This window comes from Zosterops lateralis, assembly GCF_965231275.1.
Source record: "Zosterops lateralis genome assembly, chromosome: 3".
Lineage (NCBI taxonomy): Eukaryota > Metazoa > Chordata > Aves > Passeriformes > Zosteropidae > Zosterops > Zosterops lateralis.
In genome coordinates, this window is record NC_139764.1 from 37,653,349 (window position 1) to 37,677,859 (window position 24,511).

At 35.3% G+C, this 24,511-nt stretch overlaps 1 protein-coding gene across 9 annotated transcripts in view; it reads left to right on the forward strand.

The window, feature by feature from the left end:
* Window positions 1–24,511, forward strand: part of QKI (QKI, KH domain containing RNA binding) — a gene marked incomplete at its 5' end in the record, with an annotated part of 142,902 nt that overhangs the window by 21,643 nt on the left and 96,748 nt on the right. For all 9 annotated transcript variants that reach the window (XR_014589497.1, XR_014589498.1, XM_083856561.1 and 6 more), the window contains one exon: window positions 13,905–14,047. Coding sequence is in view for 7 of the 9 variants with exons in the window: in XM_083856561.1 (XP_083712687.1) it covers window positions 13,905–14,047 (143 nt within the window). The remainder of the gene's footprint in view (window positions 1–13,904; window positions 14,048–24,511) is intronic.

Sequence of the window (24,511 nt, forward strand, 5' to 3'; positions counted from 1 at the left end):
TAAAATTTTATTTCCCTTCTGGTAATGTAGCCTCAGCTATATATCATTACCAGTGGTGCATGGCTGGGATTTGATGAGTGATGGCTCATCTGCTTGGGTGGAATATAGTTCTGGCAATTAGTGCTGGAAGCAGTAGTGTAAGCTGGTGTGTAGTCGAGGCGTAATCTCAGTTCCATTTTGATATCCTGTATTTGAAGTTGAAATACATCTTAGCTTAGTGGAGGCATGGAGATTGTTAGCAGGGGTGGAGAGAGAGGGGGAAGGGCAAGGAGGAATGTTTCTGTGGGGTGTTTTGTGTTTTTTACTAGGAGGTGGTTCTCCTTTAAAATGTATGAGATAAACCATGAAACAAAATTAAAAGAGTGACTTTGTATGCAGGCTGGCAGAGGTGATGTTATCTTTGACTGTAGTATCTGGTACTAAACTCTATGACACTGAAAAGAAATGCACTATTAACATGGTACCAGTAATCCTTGTATTTCTAGTGTGTGAATTGAAATCCTTTTTCAGTCATTCAGAGTATGGGTGTGTTTCTGTAGAAATAGATGAATTATGTAATGCAAAGCTGTAGATAGGATCTCTGGAATGTGCTGTACTATCATTTATATTTTAAATAGCTCTGATATAGCTTGTGATGAAGTTTGCATTATGTATTCCACTAAATGGCCTCTTCTGCTGTTTTAACTTTGAAGAACTACCTGAAGCTTCTGATGCCAAGTATGTGGTTTAGGCTTCAATTAATGCAGTGAAAAACTTTTCAAGAATGAGCATGGGCAAAAAAGTCCTATCATTTTAGAACAAAATGCACTTAATTTTTTTTCTGTGAGAGGTTGCTAAAGTGAGTACTTCTGTCATTTTGTTTGGAAGTCTGCCGAGATTTAAATGAGATAGATCATGTTTGGATTTGAGAGTTAAAGTTTGAGCATAAAAAGATTATCCTGCTAAGCATGTGCTGTACCTCCATGCAATTTCCTCTACTGAGTTGTCTTATAGGACAGGGATGCTCTACTCCAACCTGAGAAAGCCATGTAATTGCTGTTGCAAGTTTCTGTCATTTGGGGAACAGCCTTGGGAGAATGGGCTGAGTTTCCTGTGTTGTTAGCAGAAACATGGCTTTCTTCTGAAATCTCAACTTCTATGAAGGAATTGTTTCTTAGACAGGAAGATGCAGTGTTGGAGCACAATAGTCTGGTGGTGTAGCCATCCTTCATGGTTTGTGGACTCTTGGGAAGAATAAAGTGATAGTGAAGTTGGGTGAAAACTAGGGCTAACTGATGACATGAAGAATTGTGTCTTCCATAGGTGGAAAATGGGACTTGAGTGCAGAGAAAAGACAGTTAAGGAGTAGGAGAAGGTTTGGGATGAGGAAAACAAAATGTATGTGTCTGGTAGGGGAAACTGCATTCCAGAGCCTGTAGTAAACCCGAAGTTTTGGAGTCTTGCCATGTCTTTGCTGTCAGGAAATATCTGTGAAACCCAGAGGCAAATTGTCTCATTCCTCCTATGCTGCAGGACAGTATCTTCTTCTTCTGTCAGTTAATACCTGATTTCATGTGGCAGAGGTCTTTGGATGGAAAAGTGCCAGCCTAGCTGACTGGTTGAATTTAGCAAGTTACCAGATAGGAGCACAGTAGTTTTGTGGCAGTAAAAGTGATCCATAAGATGCACACAGATGAGAACTTTCAGGCATGCTTGATTTGGAAGAGAAATGCTTCTGATGCTTCTGCAGCAGTTCTCTGAAGCATTACTAGGTTTTTTTTGGTTTTTTTTTTTTTTTTGTTTGGTCAGCTCTTGAATATTATAGGGAAAAGATCACATCTTTCATTTCTTTATAGTGTTTCATGAGATTGTTCATAAAGGTCTACTTTGCAGCAGGGTGCAATTCAGACTTTTTAGAAAATGCCTCACCTGTCAGGGCGGATCTGCCTGATGGGGGACTGATGTTATATACAAATTGAATACTGTGTATAAAATGAAAAAGTAGGATGATGAAAAGGCTCAGCCTAGTCTGTTTTATTTCGATTACTTCTAGAAGTGGTACTTCTAGAGTAGTACCACTAACCAAATACTTTTGTTTACTTATTAGGAAGGCCAACTATATTCTCATTATTGTGAGTGGAAGCTCTGTTATGGTTGAAGGGGATGAACTAATTCTGTGTTGACTGAAATGAGAATCTACCTAATAGAGCAGGTAGCACTGTAGTTTTTGAAAAGCAGGTATCTGTTTGTCATGTAAAAGAGCAAAAAAAATGTGACTCTACTTAGACCTCTGAGAGTCAGTGGGATTTTATTATAATATAAAAATACTCTTAATGGAGATTTTTTAAAAAGAGTTTTGTTTTTTGTTGACAGAAACAAAACTTTATAAGGTGATCTAAGTGGATTTTAACATACCCAACTGCAATTGAAGTTGAACATTCACTATATGGAATGAAAGAAAATAAAACAGGACAAATAACAGTTAATACCTTTCACTGCAGTAAAAGAAATACAAGTAGCAATGTTCTTATTCCTCACTTTGTCAGAGGGTGATGATGGTAGTTGTAGTTGATTCTCTAAGGTTTTGCTGGCTCTGCATGTTTAGAAAGAGTTAGTTGCCTTGCTGATTTCCTGCTGGTTGGTAATGTGTTGAGTCAGATGGCTGAACTAATGTGTGGTACAAAAGGATGGATAACAGTTAGATTACTATACTAATATGTCACTTCATTTTAACTTATGTTCAAGTCTGAAAAAATACTCAGCTTTAGTAAAAATTACAATTGCCAACAGCCTACTTTTTTAACCTTGAATTTAGGTCTCAGACATGTGAGATTTAGTGTGATTGTTGCCAGGTTTCACTTCCCTGGAGAGCCATGTTTACATAGGTATATTTATCTTTTAGAAGATTATTGAGGTGTATGTATTTGCAGTGAATTCAAGCCCACTGTTTTGTTTTTCTCTACATTGATGAAAAATTATCAGCTTTTCAAAGCTGACTGGTTATCTTAATCACTTCAGCGTGATACTGAAATTAACAGTTGTAATAGAGGAACTCAGTGACAATATTTGAGTAGTATTTTTCTGTATGTATTACTGATCATAAATACAATCATTTTTAAACTCATTTCAACATCTTGGTTAAAGTATTTAATGACATTACTAAATTTTTTTACTAGTTAAATTTCTCATATATAAACTTTTATCACTGGTTGTGTTTATATAATAAATTACAATTTGCAGTAAGGTAAAAACGGTTTCTTTTATCATATGTATTGTTCTTAATAGATTTTTTTAATCATGTTTTGACAACCTCCTTTTAATCAGTTCTACTTTGCCAGAGCTATTGTCACTTTGTTTTAGCTTACACCTTGAAGAGCTTTTCTAGGAGTACCCATTTCACAGAGTTAGAGAAAGGTTTTAGTTGGAGGGACCTTAAAGATCATCTAATTCCAGCTTCCCTGCTATGTTTTAACCAAATTTCTTTAGTTAAATTTTATGCAGAGTACTCCATGGGAAACCCAACTTAGTGTTGCTCTGTTTCTTGAGCACTCTTATAATTACTGTGTTTGTCTGGTGCTTTCTGTCTGTGGTAAACTTGTCATATGTCTTACAGACTTTCATGCTGTTTTTTACAAGTTCTTCAGTGTGTTTTAAACATGGCATAGTAATAAAAATGGGACTAATGTGTCTGGATGGAATATTTACTGTAGAACTAAATTTTGGAGTGTTTTCTTGCATGAGTACATGTTTGGTTATTCTATATGCAGCTCAAGAGTTTTCAGGTGTGTTGGATGTGTATAATCTTTTAACACAGGTGGATAATGCTTAATTTAGGGTTGTAGTTTGGTCAGGTGTGTTGTCAAATTGCTTAAGCTACAGCTTTGGTTATGTAGCTATTGGGATTAACTAGAGATCTTGTTTATGTACTACTGACTAACTCTGGGAAGTCTTCCAATACTTAAAAGTTAATTTGAAGTTGCACAATGCGTCTTTGTAATGTAATTTATATCAGAGCAGTGCAATAATAGTTAATGTATTTAATGTTGTGGATGACTAACTTGTCAGTGCTGGTACATGTCAACCAAAAATGATTACTTTCTTAGTCTTGTGAATAAAATGCTAGCAGAGTTAGGTAGAGCAGCGTTTACAACACTGCTGTGTGATGGGAACCAGTGTGTATAAAAGTGGGATTGTGTTACTGTTGTACGTGATCAGCTAAGAGAAAGTAAATTGGGAATGAGAGGCACTAGTCAGTCCTGTTCACATGGATTAGGTTCCAGTTGGAGTGATGAAAGCCGTCAGCTTGGCCTCTTATGAAATTGTACTTCAGAAATACATAGAGGGACATTTCTTACAAGAACTGTTACAGCTTTGTTTTGACATGCTAGCAGGTTAGAATTGGAAGTGTTCACTTTATTAACTAAGTCAATTATCTCTAGATATGCATGCTTTCTACAGTTTGGTGTTTCTTACAGTATCAGGTAAATTCTTCAGTTGATAACCAGTCAGTTTGTTTACATGTCACAGATACAAAACCTATAGTGCCTAAATACAGATTTTTATGATTATAAAGTGTTTTCATCAGCATCTCAGTAGCAGTATAGTTTTTATATGTTCTTTATTAAAAGAACACATAATGTTAGTATTTTACAACTAATCAGGCAATAATGACTATTTTTTTTTCCTCCTCTTTATGTCATGAACCGTGTAGGGTATGGTCCAGACATCTGGTGGTTTTCAGTGTATCAAGTGATCACTGTGTGCATAAACTGTAGAAGATTCAGTTTTGTGACTCAGAAATGCACACAAAACTCTGGAAAATCGACAGAAAAACAGTGGGGATATGCATCTTCACTTCCTGACATTTCCTGAAATACTTTACTTTATATAAGTGACCAAATTTTGTGTTGCTTCAGATTGTTTTGTATGTTTAAATGTATGGAATTTACTTTCGCCTTAAAGCAATTAGTAAAAGACAGACAAGGCTCATGTAACATGACTGTGTTAGTGAATAGGTAATTATTTTTGGGTGGTCATGCTAGTAAAAATAAAAAAAAATCCTTCACTCCTTTCATACAAAAGACAATAGCGTACATTAATCAATGGAATGCTTTTTTGTAATTGCTGACTGTGGAGTATCATTGTGGATGGTTCCCAAAGACTGAGAAAATAATCCTGCATGTGCTCTAGGTTGCTCTTCGAAATTGGTGAGTCTCAAGGTGCACTCTTAAATACAGGAAAGAAAATGGTGCTGCTTTTAGTTTTTCAAGTGGGGTTTCTTTAGTAGTTTTTACTTTTCAGTTCCAAGAAGAAGCTATTCTGAAGTTTAGGTAACTCAGTTGAAATTTTAATTTTACAGTAAACTTCAAAACTCATTATTTAGAAGGGTCTATGCCACAAATTTGTTTAAATTAGTTTGGTTTGTTTTAAAGGTTGTAAAATAGTGTCTTGCCCTTTGCTTTTTTGCCCTTCTTGCACTTACTGGCAGAATAGCGTAGTGTGGGATTTCAGTGCTGATGTCCAGGGGATTCTGATATTAATTAGGCTGTTCTGTTCTGAAGTGCTCAGTGTACGTTTTGAGAGAATCTTCTTCTGGCATTACTGGAGAGCTTCCCATTACATAATTTCATAGTTGTTGAATGTAAATACACTTTATTTCATATGCAGAAAATACCTGTGGGAAGGGAACATGGCATTGTGTGTGGGTAGAGAAGGGGTCTGTTGCAGACCAGCCAATCTACATTGCTCACAAAGATCAATTAAAAAAGAAAAAAAGACAGTAAACTGAGATAATGTATTTTTTGTCAGAAAATACACACCTGAGGAACTAAACCCATGCAAGTTCTGAGCTGATACTGTCAAGCTGAAGTTTTTAAAGTGTGCCAAGTAACACTGTTGTTTAAATCTCAGAGAATGGATTGGTCCTTTCTTTAATCTTTTTGCTGATTAGTAGTTCACACAGAATAGTATTACTGCAGATTCTCCCACATCTAAGATATTCGAGTTATATATTATTCAAGTATAATAATGGTTACCTGACAAACATTTGGTTTATGCTGCCGGTTATGGAAAGGAACACAGACAGACAAGAGCTTTGAATAGCTCTAGAAGTTTGATGTACATTTAGCTGTGCTGCTTGTAACTAAGGAAAAACTTGAGGAGTGGAGCGAGTCCAGAAGGCAGCAGAGCTGGTGAAGGGTCTGGAGCAGAGGTCCTCCAGAGGATGATGAGCTGGGGGTGTTCAGCCTGGAGAAAAGGAGGCTGAGGGAGACCTTGTTGTTCTCTACAGCTCCCTGAAAGGAGGATGTTGCCAGGTGGGGCTTGGCCTCTGCTCCCAGGCAACCAGAGACAGGACAAGAGGACAAGTTTATGGAAAGACTGGACATGGCATTTAATGCTGTGGTCTAGTTGATATGTTGGTGTATTTCGTCACAGATTAGACTGGATCTTAGAGCTTTTCCAACCTAATTGATTCTCTTATTCTGTAAGTATTTAGGGGCAACTTGCTGCTAAAGGGAGCTAGAGTAGATTTTTGAGGAGGTGGTAGTTAAGGCTGATGCAAATATGAGCTGCCAAATCTGCTTCAGCAGTCGTGCTGTGCTGATGGACTTGGACGGTTTTCTCTCCATCAGTTAATTACTCACCTCAAGAAACTTTCCATTTTCCAGTGCTGCTCATTTGAGTGTGGATGGATAGTGTATGACAGTTGCTGTATTATGTTAATTGAATATGCCAAGTAGACTGATGAAAGTTCTTTAAAGTATCCTCTTGGGAACTTATAAACTGATTTCTATGTTAAAGATATTTAGATTTTTGGAGCATAGTGCTGGGATATGATGAGACAAATACAAGAACTTCATCTCATGTATAGCTTTTGGAGCTTACCAAGACTGTATTCAGTCTTCATTATGTTATTTTTTTAAGCAAATGCAGATTGTCACTGGCAGCTGTAATGCAGGATTGATTCACTTTTTCAGACCTGCTCCGGCCTTTCTGACATATCATAATGTTAAATAGCATAAATGCAAGTTTTAGTAAGTGGAAACAAACACAACTGTTTTAAATTTACCAGTTTATTATGTCCAAGTTCAGTGTCATGCTTTAGACCAAAATTGCTGATATATGAAAATTTGTCAGAAGTAGACTGTTTTATTGGCTTTGCCTGATCCTAAGTCTATTTTTTTTTCTTTTTAACTCTGTTGGTTTCTGAAGGACAGATGCTATGAATCTTGTTTGCCTGATGCTCAGGCATTTCACTGCTTTAATATCAGGGGTGGGGAGTGTAAATGCTTGTTAGCATTGTAGATCGTGTACTGATGATGCATGTGGGGTACAAGTCCACGTGGCACAATATTAAAAAATGACTTGTTTTTTGCTAGCATTGCTATTTCTGCTGCTTCAGCAGTAGTAGCAAACATCACTGGTGTTAACAGTGAAGACTGTTAAAATTGTGATGAATAAAACCAGCTATTTCTTTGCCAAGTAAGCATAGTAAAGCTGCTAGATTAGAAAACACATGAGTTGCAATGTTCCACCAATAATAAAGCACTTTAAAGCTTTCTGTTGACGTTTATACAAAGAGAACAGATGAGTATGCTCTATTTGGTTTTGAAGTCAGTTTGATACAAAACTTACAACTGCCCACAAAAGGAGTTTTGCAGGCTCTTCTTGCAAAAAGAAATGATTGAATTTTGACACCAAGAGTGCTGACAAATTGTTGGAAGTGCTGCCCACTTATCATTGGACTGACAGTTTAATAATCAAAAGTGTACTGCTAGATTGGGCTCCGAGGAGCAAAAGAGAAGAATCTATAGTTTTTCCAAAGTGTTAAAAAATGAAATTTGAAATGCAAACACTTTTCTTTTTGTGATACTCCTGAATGACTTGTGTGCCATGTTCTCAGTGGTGGTGTCTAGTACTTCAATGTACTTTTTCATTTCTTCTGAGAAACTAAGTGTGTATTGATCTAGTGCATTAATGGTGTAATGTTACTTCGGTTTTTCATTTAATTTTTTTACAATAAGAGTTGTGTTTAAATTTGGTACATGCTATGTCAACAAGATTCTTTTTGTGCAGGGGATAAACTCAGTATGCTACTCATGTTTGAGTACACGCTCTGGGTTAGTCTTTAAAACACTTTCAAGAGAGATCAAGATTCACTGGTCTTCAGAGATTTTAAGTAAGAGTAGAATATAACAGTTTCCTAGTTTTTCTGCTTTTTCCTCTCCATTATTAGCTCTATCTTCCATATTGGATGCTGGTTGACACACTGTGTATTATATAAAACTAACCGGTATCTAGTTGCAGTTGTCTAATTAAAGAATAATGCTTTAATGGAACACAGAATTGGTTGCCTGTCTCTTTAAATCATGGGTCAGGATAATATTCAGTGGATTTGGATCCTATGAAGTGGCAATTTTATGTCTGTTAAATTCATGGCTGTAACCTTTGTTTTCTAGTTTAGGGACTTACCTGATTGCAAACAAAAAAACTGGAAAAAATATATTGTTGCTTAAAAGTAACTCTAAAATGCCTAACATGATGATCTTGCAGTGGTTGTCTAGAATAAAAACACAGTGAAAATACTAACTTGTTGCATTAAAACAAATTACACCACTTAATAGTAAAGAATGAGGAGGTACTTGATTCAGTTAGTTCCTCACTTGCCCCCTCAGTGCAATGCCTGCCAATCATGTGCATTTGCGTGGACTCACTAAAGTGGTCTCCGATAGATAGTTACTAAAATATTTCACTTTTTGCAAAAAGCTATGGTGGAAGTACTGAAGGTGTTATTTATGCTTCAGTTTAATGTCATAGTGTGTAGGAAAAAAATTATAATAAGTATTTTTGCCTGTCAAAATACATAAAATTACACTGTGTAAAATTTTAGTGTCATTGATCTGAGAAAGTAGAAAACTGAAACTCGTGTTCTATGCATCAGTGAGATCCAAGTATCCTGTGGATTTTTAGCTATATAAACATAACTGTTTTTCTTACCATAGGTCTTAAATGTTCAACTTTAAATATTTGCTCCTAACTTTACTATCTTTTCCTATGGAAACTAGATTAAGTTTGAGAATCTTTGAAAGCCTGGTGCTTCATTTGGTTAAGGAAGCTTGCAGGTGTTAGAAGATGATTAGTGTTTTGATTAATTCTGTATCTCTTGCTGATTTTGACTATTGCGTTGTTCCATCCCCAGTTGCTGTGTATTGTAAAAACAATGAATGATGGTTACAGTGCTCTTCTCTTAGATTCAAAAATGAAATTCTGTGTGCATTGATGACTTAACAGTCTTAGGAAAGAAACATAAGAAACATAACCTGAGAGCAGCATCAGTTTAACTCTGTTTAAACAGATGTAGTTAACTTGGAATATCAGAAGATTTGTTTCCATTCTTCAAATTCTTAGTTCTAGCTTAAACTACAGTGAAGAATGCATCAATTTAAAAACAGTAAATCTGCTGCTCTTCCAAAAGATAAAACTTTATAATTTAGAAGAAGCTTTTGTGGTGACAAATAGTAAAGCTGTGGCCACTGGTGATGAAAGTGGTTTGCAAAGTGGTGGGACAGGAAGGATTTGAATCTTTTCAGTGATTTCCTACTTTGAATATTCTTGCAGAATGATTAATGTAAACCCATTTTACGTTGCAACCCAGCAGTCTTAAACACATGTGCAAAGTTTTATTTCCTCTGAAGGAATATTTGACAGCTAAAAAAAGCCTTCTTCTTGTTTCATGTGATGACAAACACTCACATGAACACTGTTCTTTGTGCCTTCAAGGGAGAAGAATTCTTTTACGTTTAATGAAGAAATCAAAACAGTACATATCTCTAGACAGATGTAAGCAGTATAAACAGTATATTTTTCTTCAAAAAAATATCTTAGATATTAGAGAGATTGAAAAATATGCTCTTTAGATAAAGGAAACAAAAGATTATGTTACTTCTGTAGTTTCGGAGACAGAGGAAGAAAAATGTTCTCTGGACCAGAATGCATGTCATTGCTACCATGGCTAACTAGGTCATGCCACATTAAGGTGGAACAAGATTAAGATATAGAAACCAGTTTGTCTTTTCTTTTAAATTTATTTCTTCACCACCCTGCTGTGAGCAAGACAAATTTGTCGTTTACTGCTAAACTTACTACTTAAAATGTAGAGACCATGGTATTGTTAAAGGTGAATATTGTAGGTTTTGAAATCCTTTGCATTTCTGCTTTTACCTACAGTAAAGATGGGCACTTATATCCTTTCAGAAACCTATTAATGCACTGGCAGAACTCACAGGTTTTAGAGATATGAGGAGGCTGCTGTATGCCTTTTTTTTTTTTCTTCAGTCATATCTACTATTATAATTATCTCTCCTTACTAACACTTTTTTAAATCCCTAGAGTATTATACAATGTAATTACCACTGCAGTGTTAAAGTAAAGTACCTAGAATTATACTTAGATGTTCACTTTGAAAGTAAAGCTTTCCTTATTTTTGAATCTGTTGGCTTTCTGTGAGAGGAAAGAATCTGTAAAGAATGTAAATGTGAAGGAGCTAAAGCTTTACAAATGAACTTGAAAAGTGTGATTTCGTGAGAGACATACAAAAGAAACTTTTGGGAAAGGGAAGACCTACATGGTAGTGTGTAAGAAATGTGAATTAGTTCTAAATTAAAGACTGTTTACTTGACCTTTTTTTTTTTTTTTAAGATATATAGAATTCAGTGCTAAAAAATAAAAAGGTGTGCTTGGAGGATTTGGCCTTCCTACTTTAGCAGTACTTCTCAGATTTTTAGGGATTTTAATATATTTCAGAACAGAATAAAATGGTACTTGGTAGAGCTTGAGAGAGCAGAGCTTTTATCTCCTCAAACGTGCTGCTGGTGATGCTTTCTGAAACCTTATTAACTCCTGGTAAACTTGAGGGAGGTGCTGAAAATACAGTACCACATAATTCTGTCAATGCATGGAACTGTCTAAAGCAAGTGGCAAAGTTGCAAGATACTCAAGAGACTAGAATCTTGAATTGGGTGTAATGGAGACCATAAAAGGAAAAGTTGTGTCGTCAAAATTCAGTACTTTGTATAGAGTCTTGTTTAAGCACCAGAGGTGTGATTAAACAAGAGGCAGGTATGTGAGAAAACTGTTAGTCATTAAAAAAAGAAGTAATCTTGCAGATGTGTAGAAGGATTCAGAAGAATCTGCAAAAACCCAGGAGGCATATCAAGATAACTTCATGAGTTGTGCATTTGAGAGAATGCTTGTGGTTGGCTGCACTGATACCTTAGTAAGGAAGATAGGTTGTACTCCATCTATAGTTAGGAGTGAGAGGCAATGGGTGAACTGGAGATTTGATCTAATTGTTTCATCATTTAGGCAGTAGTCCTTCAGTTCTGTCAAATTAAGGAATAGTGGAAGGTTGTGCAGGAGTGGAGTTTGGAGACTGGATCAGCAGTTAAAGAAAACTGGGAATACACATGCCTGTTATTTCGTCTCTTGCTTCTGAATGTTTCTTCTGAGGTCTTGGAGAGGAAGTATCTAAGACAAAAGAGAAGGTAAAATGCCAAGAAGCAGAAGAAATGGGTAGCACTTGAGATGCAAGTGATAGTGCTGACTGTCCCTGTACTGATGTTTGTTACCATTACTGCTGGCTTGAATGTAGAGTGAGAAAATACAAACTTCCACATGCAAAGAAAACTAGTGTCCAGGTGTCTGGTCCTGTAGTGGAGTTTTCTACTTCACCGAGTAGGTTGGATGTCTTCAATCTCTATTTATAAAGTTTGAGGTGTAATAGATAGTTTAGGTTTCACACGAATTGAAATTGAGTCCTCAAGCCAACTCTCATACTGTCTGTGTGTGTTCTGAATGTTTGGCTTTCAAGCGTCATGAATGTGGCATAGGATTATTTGCAAAGAAAAGATTAAAATAAATGCTTGTTTTCTCTTGTGAAGACCCTGATATTCAATGTTAATGATAATATTCTGCATGAAAGATAAAATTTAAAGGGAAAATTTTGGTGTAGCTACTCAGTAGCTGCCAACTATGAATAAAAATGTCCACGTTGCTACTTAGGCTTCAGTACTTCTGCAGACTGCCTAGCTCATTTCAGTGCAGTGTGAATTAATGGAAAATCTGAAGAGAAGGAAAAGGGAGCAAAGTGTGCCAAAAGATAGTAGTATTTGTTCGAAGAGATGTGCTAAAGAATGTCTTTATATACTGAAGCCAATATAAATACTGCTTGTAGTTCTGAGGAATTTGTGCATGTTGCCAAAATTATCTGTGTAGGAGATGTGGATTTTTTCCTTCGGCTGTGATTATATGGTGACAAAATTTGTGTTCCCCATTGTAAACAGGTGTTTAGTACCAAATCATGGCATGACTCTGTCAGTTTCCAGCAGAGAAACAACTTTTTCCTGAATATGCCTTTCAGAGATGTCTCCTTTCTGTTGCTCTCCCCCATCCCACAGCTTTTCAAGTGGTGAAATCTTAGCTATTAATCATTTGCCAGAGAAGAAACTGATTATGAAACAGAGGTTACATTGCTCTCTTGTCTGCTGCTAGAGTTTCAAGTGACTTCTTTGTGGGGCTTCCTGTAATTAGATGAAAACATAAGATTTCTGTTTTCAGTGTCATGTTTAATTCTGAAGGTTTTGAAAGCAGTTGTTGCAATTCTAAGTAAGAGATTGGAATTACTGATACCTGGCTTTGTTTACAGCCCATGCTATTGTAAATTTTAATGCTTTGGGAACAGTCCTGTTGAAATGTTAGTTTTTGCTTTGAAACTTGGTTATACATTTATTTTAGTAATTCTTCAGTGATACTGAAATAAACTCTTTGGGAACATTTTTGCACTGTTTATACTTAACTCCTTAAGTTATGAAATGTGGAATTTCTGATTCCTATAGCAGCAATTTAAATACCACATTTAACAGATTTAGAAGTAAAATTCTAAACATTAAATGTCTTTTTTGGTTAAACAAAAGCTTTTTTCATTCTCAGACTATTACAGCTTAGTGATGCTAATGTAATCACCCAGTTTTAACTACCTTGTTTAAATTACTAAACTGCATCTTCCAAGTAAATACTGCAAGGTGTGAGTAACAGGTGCAAATGGTAGAAACACTGCTTAGAAGTTCACCCTTGACATTCCCTGGTGCTGTTGAGGAGTTTTTCATTACTTTGAAATGAGGTAGTAGGGCTTCTGGGTGCACAGAGAGCTTGCCCAGGTCTCTGATACCACACTTGACTTTGTTTGTTTCGTTATCTCTTTGGGGGTAGTCAATAGAATAATATCTACTAGTTTGTTGTTACACCATGTGCTCATGAACTGCACCATTAAGTTGTCCAATTTCCCACTGCGGAAAGATCCTCCAATTAATTTCCAAGTGCTGTAGTAAATCCCATAACTAGCAAAAGTACTGTATAGATGCATTTTTCTATTTTTTATCTAGGTACAGATTCCTACTTTTTTTTTTTTTTTGCTTTCTAGCTGCTTTAGTATTGAGAAAAACATAAAAGAACTGTTTTATACACCTTTTAAATGATGTGAGCAATCGTGTAAGTGTTCTGAGGAGGTGCACATAATTTTTTACTTCAATAGCTGAATTCCATAAACAGGATGAGTAGGCAGCAAATTTACAGACATGAAAGACATTTAAGCATTTAAGGATGGGTGCTGCAATTTAAAAGAAAAAAAACAAAAAACAAAACAAACAAAAAAAAAAAACCCAAAAAACCCCCAAAACCAATTGAAAATCCCCAAACGAAACAGAAGAAAGAAAACAAAACCACAGCAGATTTTTTAACTACTATGATGTTCATGAGAAGAAGAAGGAAATGTCATTAAGATTTGGGAAATAATAGAATGAGAAGATTGTCATGTTAGATTATAATCTGTTACTGTATTTAATGCCTAATATACGTTTTTCCCCCCACAGAAATTAGCAGAGTACGGAAAGACATGTATAACGACACATTAAATGGTAGTACGGAGAAGAGAAGTGCAGAATTACCAGATGCTGTGGGACCTATTGTACAGTTACAAGAGAAACTATATGTGCCTGTAAAAGAATATCCAGATGTAAGTATATCTTTTTAGTCCCTAAATTATTTTTTGATCCTTGCGGTTGTCTTTAAGTGTAAATTTCATGTGATGCTACCCTTGGATCATGCTGAGTTGCTTTGGTTACTAGGGAATCAGTGTATGTTCCACTTTGCTTGATTTGCAGTGAGTGTGAGTGGGAGAAGCTTGTGTCAAATACCAAACTCTAGTATGGATTGCTAAACCATAGATTAAGATCCTAATTAACTTGTTCATTCAGTGTTGTCTGTCCTGAGACACTTGTGAAGTGAATTTTAGGAGGAAAGTAGTTCTTGGGATGGTGTTTTTTCCTCTTGGTGTGTCTCTAAAAGTCAGCTACAAAATGCTTAGGAGCCCTTTAGAGACATTTTGGAGACTATACTTAGTCTCAATTACTGTTTGTCCCATACCTGTGTAACCAGTTCTGTTGCTTATAGATGTATCTTTATCTCGGGTTGGTTGTCCTGTCCTCTCCCCTTTATCCACCCTGCTTAAGCAAAGCTCTTTGCTTGCTTGTCAACATTGTGCTCTCCATATGATGTTCAGTTCCATTGTTCACTTACCTTCTGAAGGAGAATGGTTTCATTTAACTAGAACTGTTTTGAATTCATCTGGTCTGAAGTGTTTCTAAAAACTACTTGGGCAAAACAGTCCTTTTAGATCTATCCCAACTGCCCCAATCATTTTCATTGATCAGTGACAAAATAAGAAACTGTGTTGTTCTTCCCTAATAGAGTTTACAGGGTCTGTTACAGTAGAGGAGTGCAGGGTCTAAATAAGGGATTTGCACATTACAGTGATATAAGGTGGAAGAAAGTACAGAACGGCAAGAATGGAGGTAACACTTGTGTATTTTTGTGGCTTTTCTTTGTATGCTTAATTAGATTAAGCTCTCCAAATGGAGTTTTATTATTTCAGTGCTGCTTAGAATATACAGGCCTCTAAATAAACTTCACTGTGCCATGCTCCTTTAAGAAAATTAAGTGCAAGTCCTTATTCAGAACAGAATACTTAGACAAATGTCTTTTCTCCCTTTTCAAGTTTTCATGTAGGTGTTTTGCTTTGGGGTTAAAATACCTGTACTGGGAAAAGTGTTCAAGGAGTTTGCACAAAGGACATTAAGGCATTAAGGATATCTCTCTCCCCTTACATTGCATTTTTCTTCCAAATTAAACATGTGTGTGTGCCTGTATACGTATGTGTACGTGCATACGTGTCCCCACACCAAAAACAGTGATTCTTTGGAAACTCCTCAGAATTATATATTTTTGAGAGGAATTGTTCCACAAAGCCATGTAAGTAGCTCTGGACTTAAGACTTCCATATATCTTAGAATTATATTGCTTAGTGGCTTTTTAAAACATTTCTTAGTTATTGAAATCTTGGTTTCATAACTTGACAATGCATTCTTTGTGAAGAGTTGCCTTAGTTATTTTGTTGTAGTTTTTGCAGAACTCAATGGCAGCTGTATGAGGGTTATTAGTAAGAAAAAAGTTGTTGGATTTCCCTTAAGTATGAAGCTGCTGTTCTAGAAATCAGGAGTTTAGTAGCTTGAAAGAGTTTGTCTCTAGTTACTGACAAAGTAATGATTTCACTAGCTACTGCTAACTCTTTGTTTGCTTTGAGAATAATGGCCTTGAAGTGGTCACTAATTTATTCTAATAAACTCTTAGGCATTCAGAAGTTGGAGGACCTTGTGATTTGTATCCATGTGACCCGGAATAAAAAGGTTGTTGGTTTTTGTGAGATGATGTGATGTGTGTGCTAGGAAATGTGAAGCTTCTGCTGCTGTGGTGGGACCTGGCAGTTCAAGCTTCACTGGGGAGTCAATCCTGGTGTTCTCTGTGTGCTCCTGTGTTTGTTCATTGCTCCTTGGAATGGGATCTGCACAGCTTCAATAATTGGTTAATCAACTAGAATATACCACTACATACAAATAAAAAGCTGTGGTTTGGTATATAGGCCATTTCTAAAATCTTTCTGCAAGTTAGAAATTAAGTAACCTGCTTTGAATTCAAGGTAGCATGGCATTCAGAAAGTCTGGTATACAGTGATTCCAACTTGTTTTTTTTTTAAAAAAAAAAAAAAAAAAAAAAAAAAAAAAAAAAAAAAAAAAAAAAAAAAAAAAAAAAAAAGTAAAATTCCCTTCTAAATATTACTTTCACCAGTAAAGGTAAATTTGTGTATAAAGATAAAAATTGTTACCTATGAGAATTTTCACAATGGTATGGTAAACTTCTTACTCATATTCAGCAACTAATTTAGTTGTTGCCAGATAATAGCAAAGACATGTTGTATAGACTATGGAGTGAGTTTGTCCAATAAATCTAGTTGATTATTTTTATTGCCATAATTTTCTTCCAAATGACAATCTTGTATGCATTACAAAGATATCAAGTTGGATAAATCTAAAGTTTCTCAGAGAAGAGTGACCAGAAACTGGTTTTCTGATATATATTTAATAATATTTTTAGTAACAGAAAAAAAAAATCAGCAAAATGTTAGGATGGTGTAATAAACTTTTGTTATGGTAAATACATTTGATTTAGGATTTTGAGCATATTGGTTAGTTGACTGTAGTGACTACTGAATAGTACTATAGTGCCATTTTGTGCACAGAATTCTCAGTTACTTGTGAGACATAAAAATAGTGGTCTACCATAAGTTTAAACAAACACGCTTTATATATTTGTATATATAAACATATACAAAAAATGAAACCGTAAGTTTTCATAGCCTGCATCACTTTGATATTACTGTATCCTTTGGTTATTCACACAAAGTAAAGAATATACAAAATTTAACTTAAAAGCTAAAATAAATATATAAAATCCCATGAAGGCTCCTAATTTATTTTTTTATACTAGTGCATATTGAGTATTTTTAATCTAGTATTTTTTTAAAGGCCGTAGTTGATGGAAGGTTCAACTTGCCAAAAAATTGAGTGAAACAGTCTGTAGTTTTTAAATGCTGACTCTGCAGAGTCTGAATTTCCACTTCTGTACTAGTAAGTGGAAGCTATGCAAAAATCTTGCTAAGGAAGAATTATTTTTCTTTGGTGTGTTGTATTAATAAGGAGAATTTTTCCATTATGTAGTCACAGTCTGATAAATTGTGTAACTCTTGGGATGGTCTCCTTTGTGGCACTTTTTTTTCATAGGAAGTTATTGTTGTGCAATTGGGTCTATTTGTATTGTTTTCTTCTAGCACCCTTGAAAGGTGTTTAATCTTTATAGAAATTTTGGTATTAAAACTGAGATTTGAGGTACTTAGCTTTTCTGAACCACGTATATATGCTCCTGAAACTTGAGAGAGAACTTGTGCAGAAAGCACCCAAGAAATGGCATTCCATTCACTGTCCATATTTTGCCATTAAGTTAAAAATGAGTTCTCTATGGTGTAATAGTTCTACTCTCATATAAGACTTTGATGTTACAGTTTGAAGGCATTTCCAATTCATGGAGAAATAACTTCCATCAGAATTTTAAAAAGTGAAAAGATGTCAGAAAAATTGTTGAGCGCTTAAGAAGCAGAAGAATGGAGGATAAGCTATTGTTTGTGGGTGAATAGTTAATAGTCTTTAGCATTTCTTATGCTTCAGATAAATGATTAATTTTCTTGAATTTCCCTAAAGACCTGAGACTAAACTTTCTGCCTGATATCAATTTAAACAGTTTTTGGAATTAGTACCTACAAATGTTGAACTGAATAAATGTTTTTTCTTTTATAATCATGGCTTTATTATTAATAAGTACCCTGTTATCTCTGATTAATGTGAAATTCTCTGTTGGAACTCTTCTGTGCCTCCTCAGTAAAACTGTAAGAACTCAGTAATTATCGTATCTAAAGTAGCATGTCCTTGGAGTATACTGAAGCTCAAAGGCCAGCAGTGATAAACAGCTTGCGCGTACTTTCTGACCATTTTAGTTAAAACTCTTTAATTAGTACACCACAACAATGAACACGGGGACTCATTTTACTGTGGGGAACTTACTGACAAAGTGTTTAAATCCTTTTTCAATTTGTAATATCAGAGTTTAATAACATCCCTAATAAGGATTAGGAAAATGATAACATCATCTTTATTTATTGTTCCGATTCTTTTACTTAAGCTTTTCATTCTCTAGTGGTAAACAGGGAAGGAGGCTAAAAGACTTGGCCTTGTTTACCCTTGCAGTCTGAAGGAAAGAGAGACTATAACTTGTTTCTGTAGGTAAACTTGGGATACAGAATAACAGCAGGGCTGAAGGAAGATTTGGAAAATGGTCAGCTACTAATGAAAGTACAAATGTATATGAAATAACTCAAATAGTTTGATTACTATTTTTCAGTCCTAATAGGGTCTTTGGAAAAACATTCTAATAGAAGTAATGGGAACCAAAAAATTTATTTTGATTTTGAACTTTATATATTCATGAGAAGCTTTATGTGCTCTGGTTGCACATGGTAAGGGAATAGATTGAGAAAAGGCCCCTTTGTTTAGATGCTGTTAAAATGGAGACATGCCTTAATATCTGCTTGAAGAATTTTTTTTTTACCCTTTGTATTGAAAGTTTTATTAGATATCTTTCCATTACTGATCATCTGAGTCAAATTTTGACAGTTTTTTAATTTTTTGAACCATGCTAAACACTCTGGTTTGGGGCGTTTGGGTTTTTTTTTTTTTTTTTTTTTTTTTTTTTTTTTTTTTTTTTTTTTTTTTTTTTTGTGGGTGTTTTGATTTTGGGGTTTTTGGTGAAGGATGACAGACATTGTCGTAATTTTATTCATAAGTAAGCCAGTCAGATCTCCAGAGCATACTTGTACTTGGAGACAAAAGGATGGAAGACAGTCCAGAATACATTGGAATTAAAAATCCTGTCCTTTAACACTTTACAGTAATCTTGCAGGCTGGGCATCAGCTCAGCAGTACCAATTAATTGGTCCATATCTGCACTACTTTTTCCTCTTAAACTGTCCAATTTAGTGCAATTAGTTTAGGTGGTTACCTTGTCATTTATGTGCTAATGTTGTTCTTCCCATTTTATTGTTATTAATTTTGCTGTTTGCTGTTTGCTTGTGGTCTGTGTGTGTAAATAAAAAGAAAAGGAAGTTAGGGTGGAAGTAGGACAAGTAAAGTAAGAGCTTAGTAAGTAGCATTTGCCTCAGCAATGTTCCCCTTAATATTTTTCAAAGTAAATTTGGAAATTTGGGAGAAGAAATGAGTTGTATCTGGTACTGCTAGGAAAGCTGAACATGTTTGTTAGGACAGCATGTTTTTATGTTGATGCCTGTATTAGTAACTTCTTCAAATTAGCATCATAATGTTAAACTCCTAGTTTTATATGTATGTTGATATATATGCCACGTCCAGCATGTATATGACGCTCCCTGCAGCAAGCAGTGGATTTTTTTTCTTTTTTAATCAGTATACAGGCCCAGCTTGTAAGGGTGGGAATCACCTAATCTGACATTAACAGCCAGCATTTGGGTGCCTCTCTTCACCGTGGATGAAGAGGACTGTGTGTATGGGAAAGCCAAGTGCTAAAGGAGAACGATAGTTCAGAAAATTAGTCTAAATAGTTTGAAAATACTTGTTTGTTTTCTGTGGATGAAATAACTAAAATTATTCTATTAATTTTATTAAAAATGTTTAACTGCGGAAATAGAAAAAAATTGAGGTTGCAAAAGAAGTGTCCAGTGGAACTTTTTGAAATAGGTCTAGCAGTCAACATCCATCATGATTGATTTTGCTCCTGTAGTGCCCTTCATTATAGCTAATCTCATTTTCTGTGCAGAGTCAGGCTTTCAGTGGCCAATCTGTTTGATCCATTTTGAATTCTGTACTTCATGTACATATGTTTCTTTCATGGATTACAGAAATATTTGGGTGTGTGTTTTCAGTTGATTATGTACTACAACTCTCTGGTGTCAGCTTGTGCTTGCTTTTGCTGAATATTTTTTTCTCAGAATTTCTGCTTTGTGTAGTAGCTCTTGCAAGGTTTAAGTCTAGAAGAGCTGGGTGCAAATACAAGTAATGAAAGGTCAGCTGTGAGGCAGATACTCGTGGCATACTGATTTTGTTTTACATTGAGGGTTTTTTCAGTCTGTTCTTTGAAATGTTTATTTTAGGAAAGAAGGGTTTTATAAAGAGACTAGGAAGTGCTTCAGCATGGTATTTTTACTTGCTCTTGGAGGTCAGATATGCTTGGGTACACCTGCTGGACTTGTTGGTAGTTTTTTGGGAATTAACGTCCTATATACTTTAACTAGGATTGGGGATTGCAGTAAACATGGAAATACATTGAGTAAGTGCTGAAACAATACTTTACAGAGCAAGGTAGAGCTTGTGTTTAAAATGCATAAATGAATTTACGAATTACTGTTTAGATGTTTGAATGCTTAATAGTTGTACTTTGTTACTCAAAGCAGGAACAGATCTTCCTTCTGCTTTAGAGAGTGGAAACAGACTCCTGAAGGATATGGGATTTGCGAAGCACAGTGTTTTAAGGAAGGAAGAAACACAGAGAGGAAACCCTTTTTTTGAGGATTGTTTTTTCCTCTGTGATTAGTTGACAAAAAGGCGAACTGTAAGCTGTAGTACTTTCCCCAGAAACTTAACCTGGCATTTTTAATACCATGCTGTCTTCACCCCTTCCCCCTGCAGTGTTAAGTCAGTTTTGACACATACATTAGATATTTTTTCCTTTTTAGTAGCTCTGTGGTTTAAGTGTTACTGTTTGTATGGTCAGATTTTTGTGGAGTTGCCCTTGCGAAAGTAATTTGATGCTTTCCAGTCAGAGGACAACAGGAGTTTGGTAACTTCATATGGTAGGTCAGTGAAATGCAAGTCTTAGCTAATTGTGTTTGCTCTGTGTTTTGCCGGGATAAGATGGCACCAAGACCCATCTAGAATTGCTATTTAACGTAGTTTTGAGTTCCAGTCAGAATACCGGCTTTTCTTTGTATCTCTCCTAAATCATACGCTTAGGTAAAAAATCAATTTACATGCCCTCAGTGGTAAAAGGTCTATTGTTTGTTACTAGAGTAAGTCAGCCCACAAAACTTGGAGGTGCATATTAATTAAAAAAAAAAAAAAAAAAAAAAAAAAAAGAAAAAAAAAGAAAAAGTTGCCTTTTGAACAACATGGTTGTTTTTTTAAACAAGTGTGCTGTTTTGAGGTTATGCTGTTTCTGAAGTTACTAATACATTTAAAAGTGTGTATCACTTGGCAAGGTTTTCACTGTAATGCTGCATCTGTAACATTCATTTCAGATCTGAGTTTGTTCGATATTTCAAAAGAACAGAGCTATTTTGCTCCTCATTTGTGTCTCATTGATGTTGGTCGCTTGGTTGTCTTAAATCTGAGTCTTCTTGAGAGTAAGATTGTACACAAATCCAGCTTCAGGAATAAACTTTCCTTTTAGACATTTCCTTCCTTTTTCCATGTCTTTGCTTAATTGCTTGAGAACTGTTGTTTACCTCCCTTGGTTTGGAATGCTGGATTTAAAATAAAACACAGATGCTATGTCGATAGGTATCTCTGCATAGGAACTTCTGGGTTTCTGTAGCTAATAGATATTCATCAATTATAGTATGGATCTGTTCAATTTATGAAATTAGTCTGCTTGAAATTTTTTACTGCTAGTTAGAACACTAGTTGGACGCTGTAGTTTAATTTCAGTCACTTTGGCATAATATCAATTCACAGTTCTAAGCTTTTATGTTTCTTTTCTCTTTTAAGAGCAGTGTATAGTAGTGGATTCTGTGAAGGCACTGATTCCTTTTGAAATTTGCTGCTCTTCTCTGAAACTGAGTGGATTCTTTTTCTTTCCAATATACTCCATACTTTAAGAAAAATAATTTTGCTTGATGAGCAGCCGGTTACTTTTTACACCTTATTTGCACTCAGTTGCCTCCTATTATATAGTATAGCACTTCATCTCTTCAGGAAAGCTCATGCACCTGTCCTAATTGTGTACATTCATCCACCCAACACTTCAGTTGCTGAGGTTGATTAATGCTTTTTCAGAAGGTTTCTGTCTCTTTAGACTACTGATGTAAGCCTGATCAATATCTTTCAGCTGTGTGGTTTATAAACACTGACCCAAAAATTCGAGTTCATTCTAGTTGCAAACATTGTCATCTCTGGTGTCAGAGGACACTGGGGGCTCTGCCCTGTGATCAGCGATACAGGGATTGCTTCTTTTGGGAGGATTATCAATTAAATTATGATTTAAAGTTGTCTTAAATATGCAGCAGTTTACCAGATCATTTTTTTCCCTGTGAAGTACAGGTGATCTAAAAATGTGAACGGTGCATTAAATAGCTATCTCTGTATTGCTGTTCCATCTGGAAATGACCTGTTATATTGCTAATATATTTAAGGTGGTAATTAATATATTATTCAAATCAACATCTTAATTGTCTGGGTCATAATATTTAACCTAACTGTTTGAATTTTATAATTTGAGCTTACTTGATGATTTGATCCCAGTTTTTAAAAAATGAGTGTCACTTGCATTAAAAGTAAAGCACAGTTGGTGTCATTCAACACAAATACTCAAATAGTGCATCTTGGGTTCCAATCTCATTAGATTTTTTCAAATTATTCTAGCCACAATAATATTTTGCAAATTTTTTTTTTTTCCACAAGTGCAAATGTTGCCCCTTAAGCCTGGAAAAATTGTAAACAATGGCCTTTGAGTTTTTGCGAAGAACTTGACTTTTTTCTGTGAGTCAGCTAATGGGCAAGCTAAAACAAGCAAGAGACCTGAAACTCTGGCTTTGTAATATAGATAGGACTGGAATGTACATATCTCTAAATCCCAAGTCACTACAAGGCTGACATGTAAATCTGAAGTACATCTCAAAGCCTTATGACAGGACTCTTCCCTCTGCTGTTTTTCCTGTGATAAATATGAGGTAGTTCATCTTCTGTTGCAATGTCTGCAGTGATGTTGATCATCACAGAACTGTAAGACATGATAGTACTTGCTTCTTACTTCAGAATCTCAGAGTAAAAGGCAAAAGTTAGTTAGAAATGAGGCCTGAACACAGCAATTATTGCTAAGCTGCTCTTTTTGTAGTGTTGCAGTTGTAGATATTTGGGATAATAGATTCAATATGATTTGATATCCAAAGGTGTTACTATTACTGTATCGCTGGACTGCAATACTGCTGCTCTTAGTGCTTAATGCTGGCTGAAGCACATAACTCTGTAATGCTTGTTGTGGGGCTTGTACCCTTAAACGCTCCCAACAAGGTGAGCTTTTTAAGGTGTTTCAGGTGCTTTTCAGTTTTCACTCATTTGTCTTTTTATATATTGCCTTTCTGCAGTTAGAACATAGGCTTAAGGTTTGCTAAGAGTTTTTAGCAGAAGTCATTTAGAACAAACAAGGCAGATTAGACCTTAAAAGTCTAAAGTAAATATTGAGGGCTATACTTAGAGCTGTTTTCTGTGTTTCTGACCTGTTATGCTGATTTAGGTTTGAATTTGCAAGTTTACTGATTATGGCAGCTGTAAATATATAGAGAAGACTTTTTGTAACAATGTTTCCAGAAGGTGAATGGAATTATTAGTTTAGTGTTTCACTTCAAATATGGTCAACACTGAGAAATCTATTATTTCTTGTTTTTTAGAAGAAATACTTGTACAACAGCAAATAGGCATTGAGAGTTTTTAGTCTTACTTTCTTTTACACTTGATTGAAGGATATCACTTAAAGTCTGTAGTAGAAAGAGAAATGCTACCAGTTAGATAACCCCACTGAGTTTTATTCTAAATTTTGGAAGGGGGATTGCTTTTGTTTTGATGAAGCAATTTAAAATTACTTTCTCTGATGTGTTTCAGTATTTTCATGGCATGAAATTCTAGACCTAGTTAGTTAAACAAACCCCTAATGAATGTGAAGAATATTAACTGTGTACAAAGCTATGACTAAGCATGATGCTTATTTAGAAGCTTGAGGTTTGTAGTTCCACTTCTGAAATAGTGGAAGTATTTTCAATATATTTAAGGATAGAAATTGGTATTTCAGAATTTGATTTGTCTTAAATGAGGTAAGAATTCTGATTCACCTTCCCATCTGAATTCATAAAATTCAGTTTCTTACACTATAGAGTTCCTAGTCTATGAATGAGATTGCAGTTGCATTACCAATTCTCAAAACTTAAAGGAGCAAAGCAAAAATTATCTAATATTGGTTCTGATTATAAATTACAGTTTAGTCAGCTAAATTAAGCAATTAAAATCAGCCACATGAATGAAAAACATGTTTATGTTTAGGAATGTTAAACACCTTACTTTCTCACTCACTTCAGAAGCTTGATAAAATGCATTTTTTCCCAAAATACCTTTCTTGAATATGGAAACTTCCATCACAGCTCTAATTAGTAAGGCCTATCTTTATCCACAAAACAATACTATGCCTCTTTATCATAGGGTTTAGCTGCTTGGTGAGATGCTTTACTGCTTTATTTTTA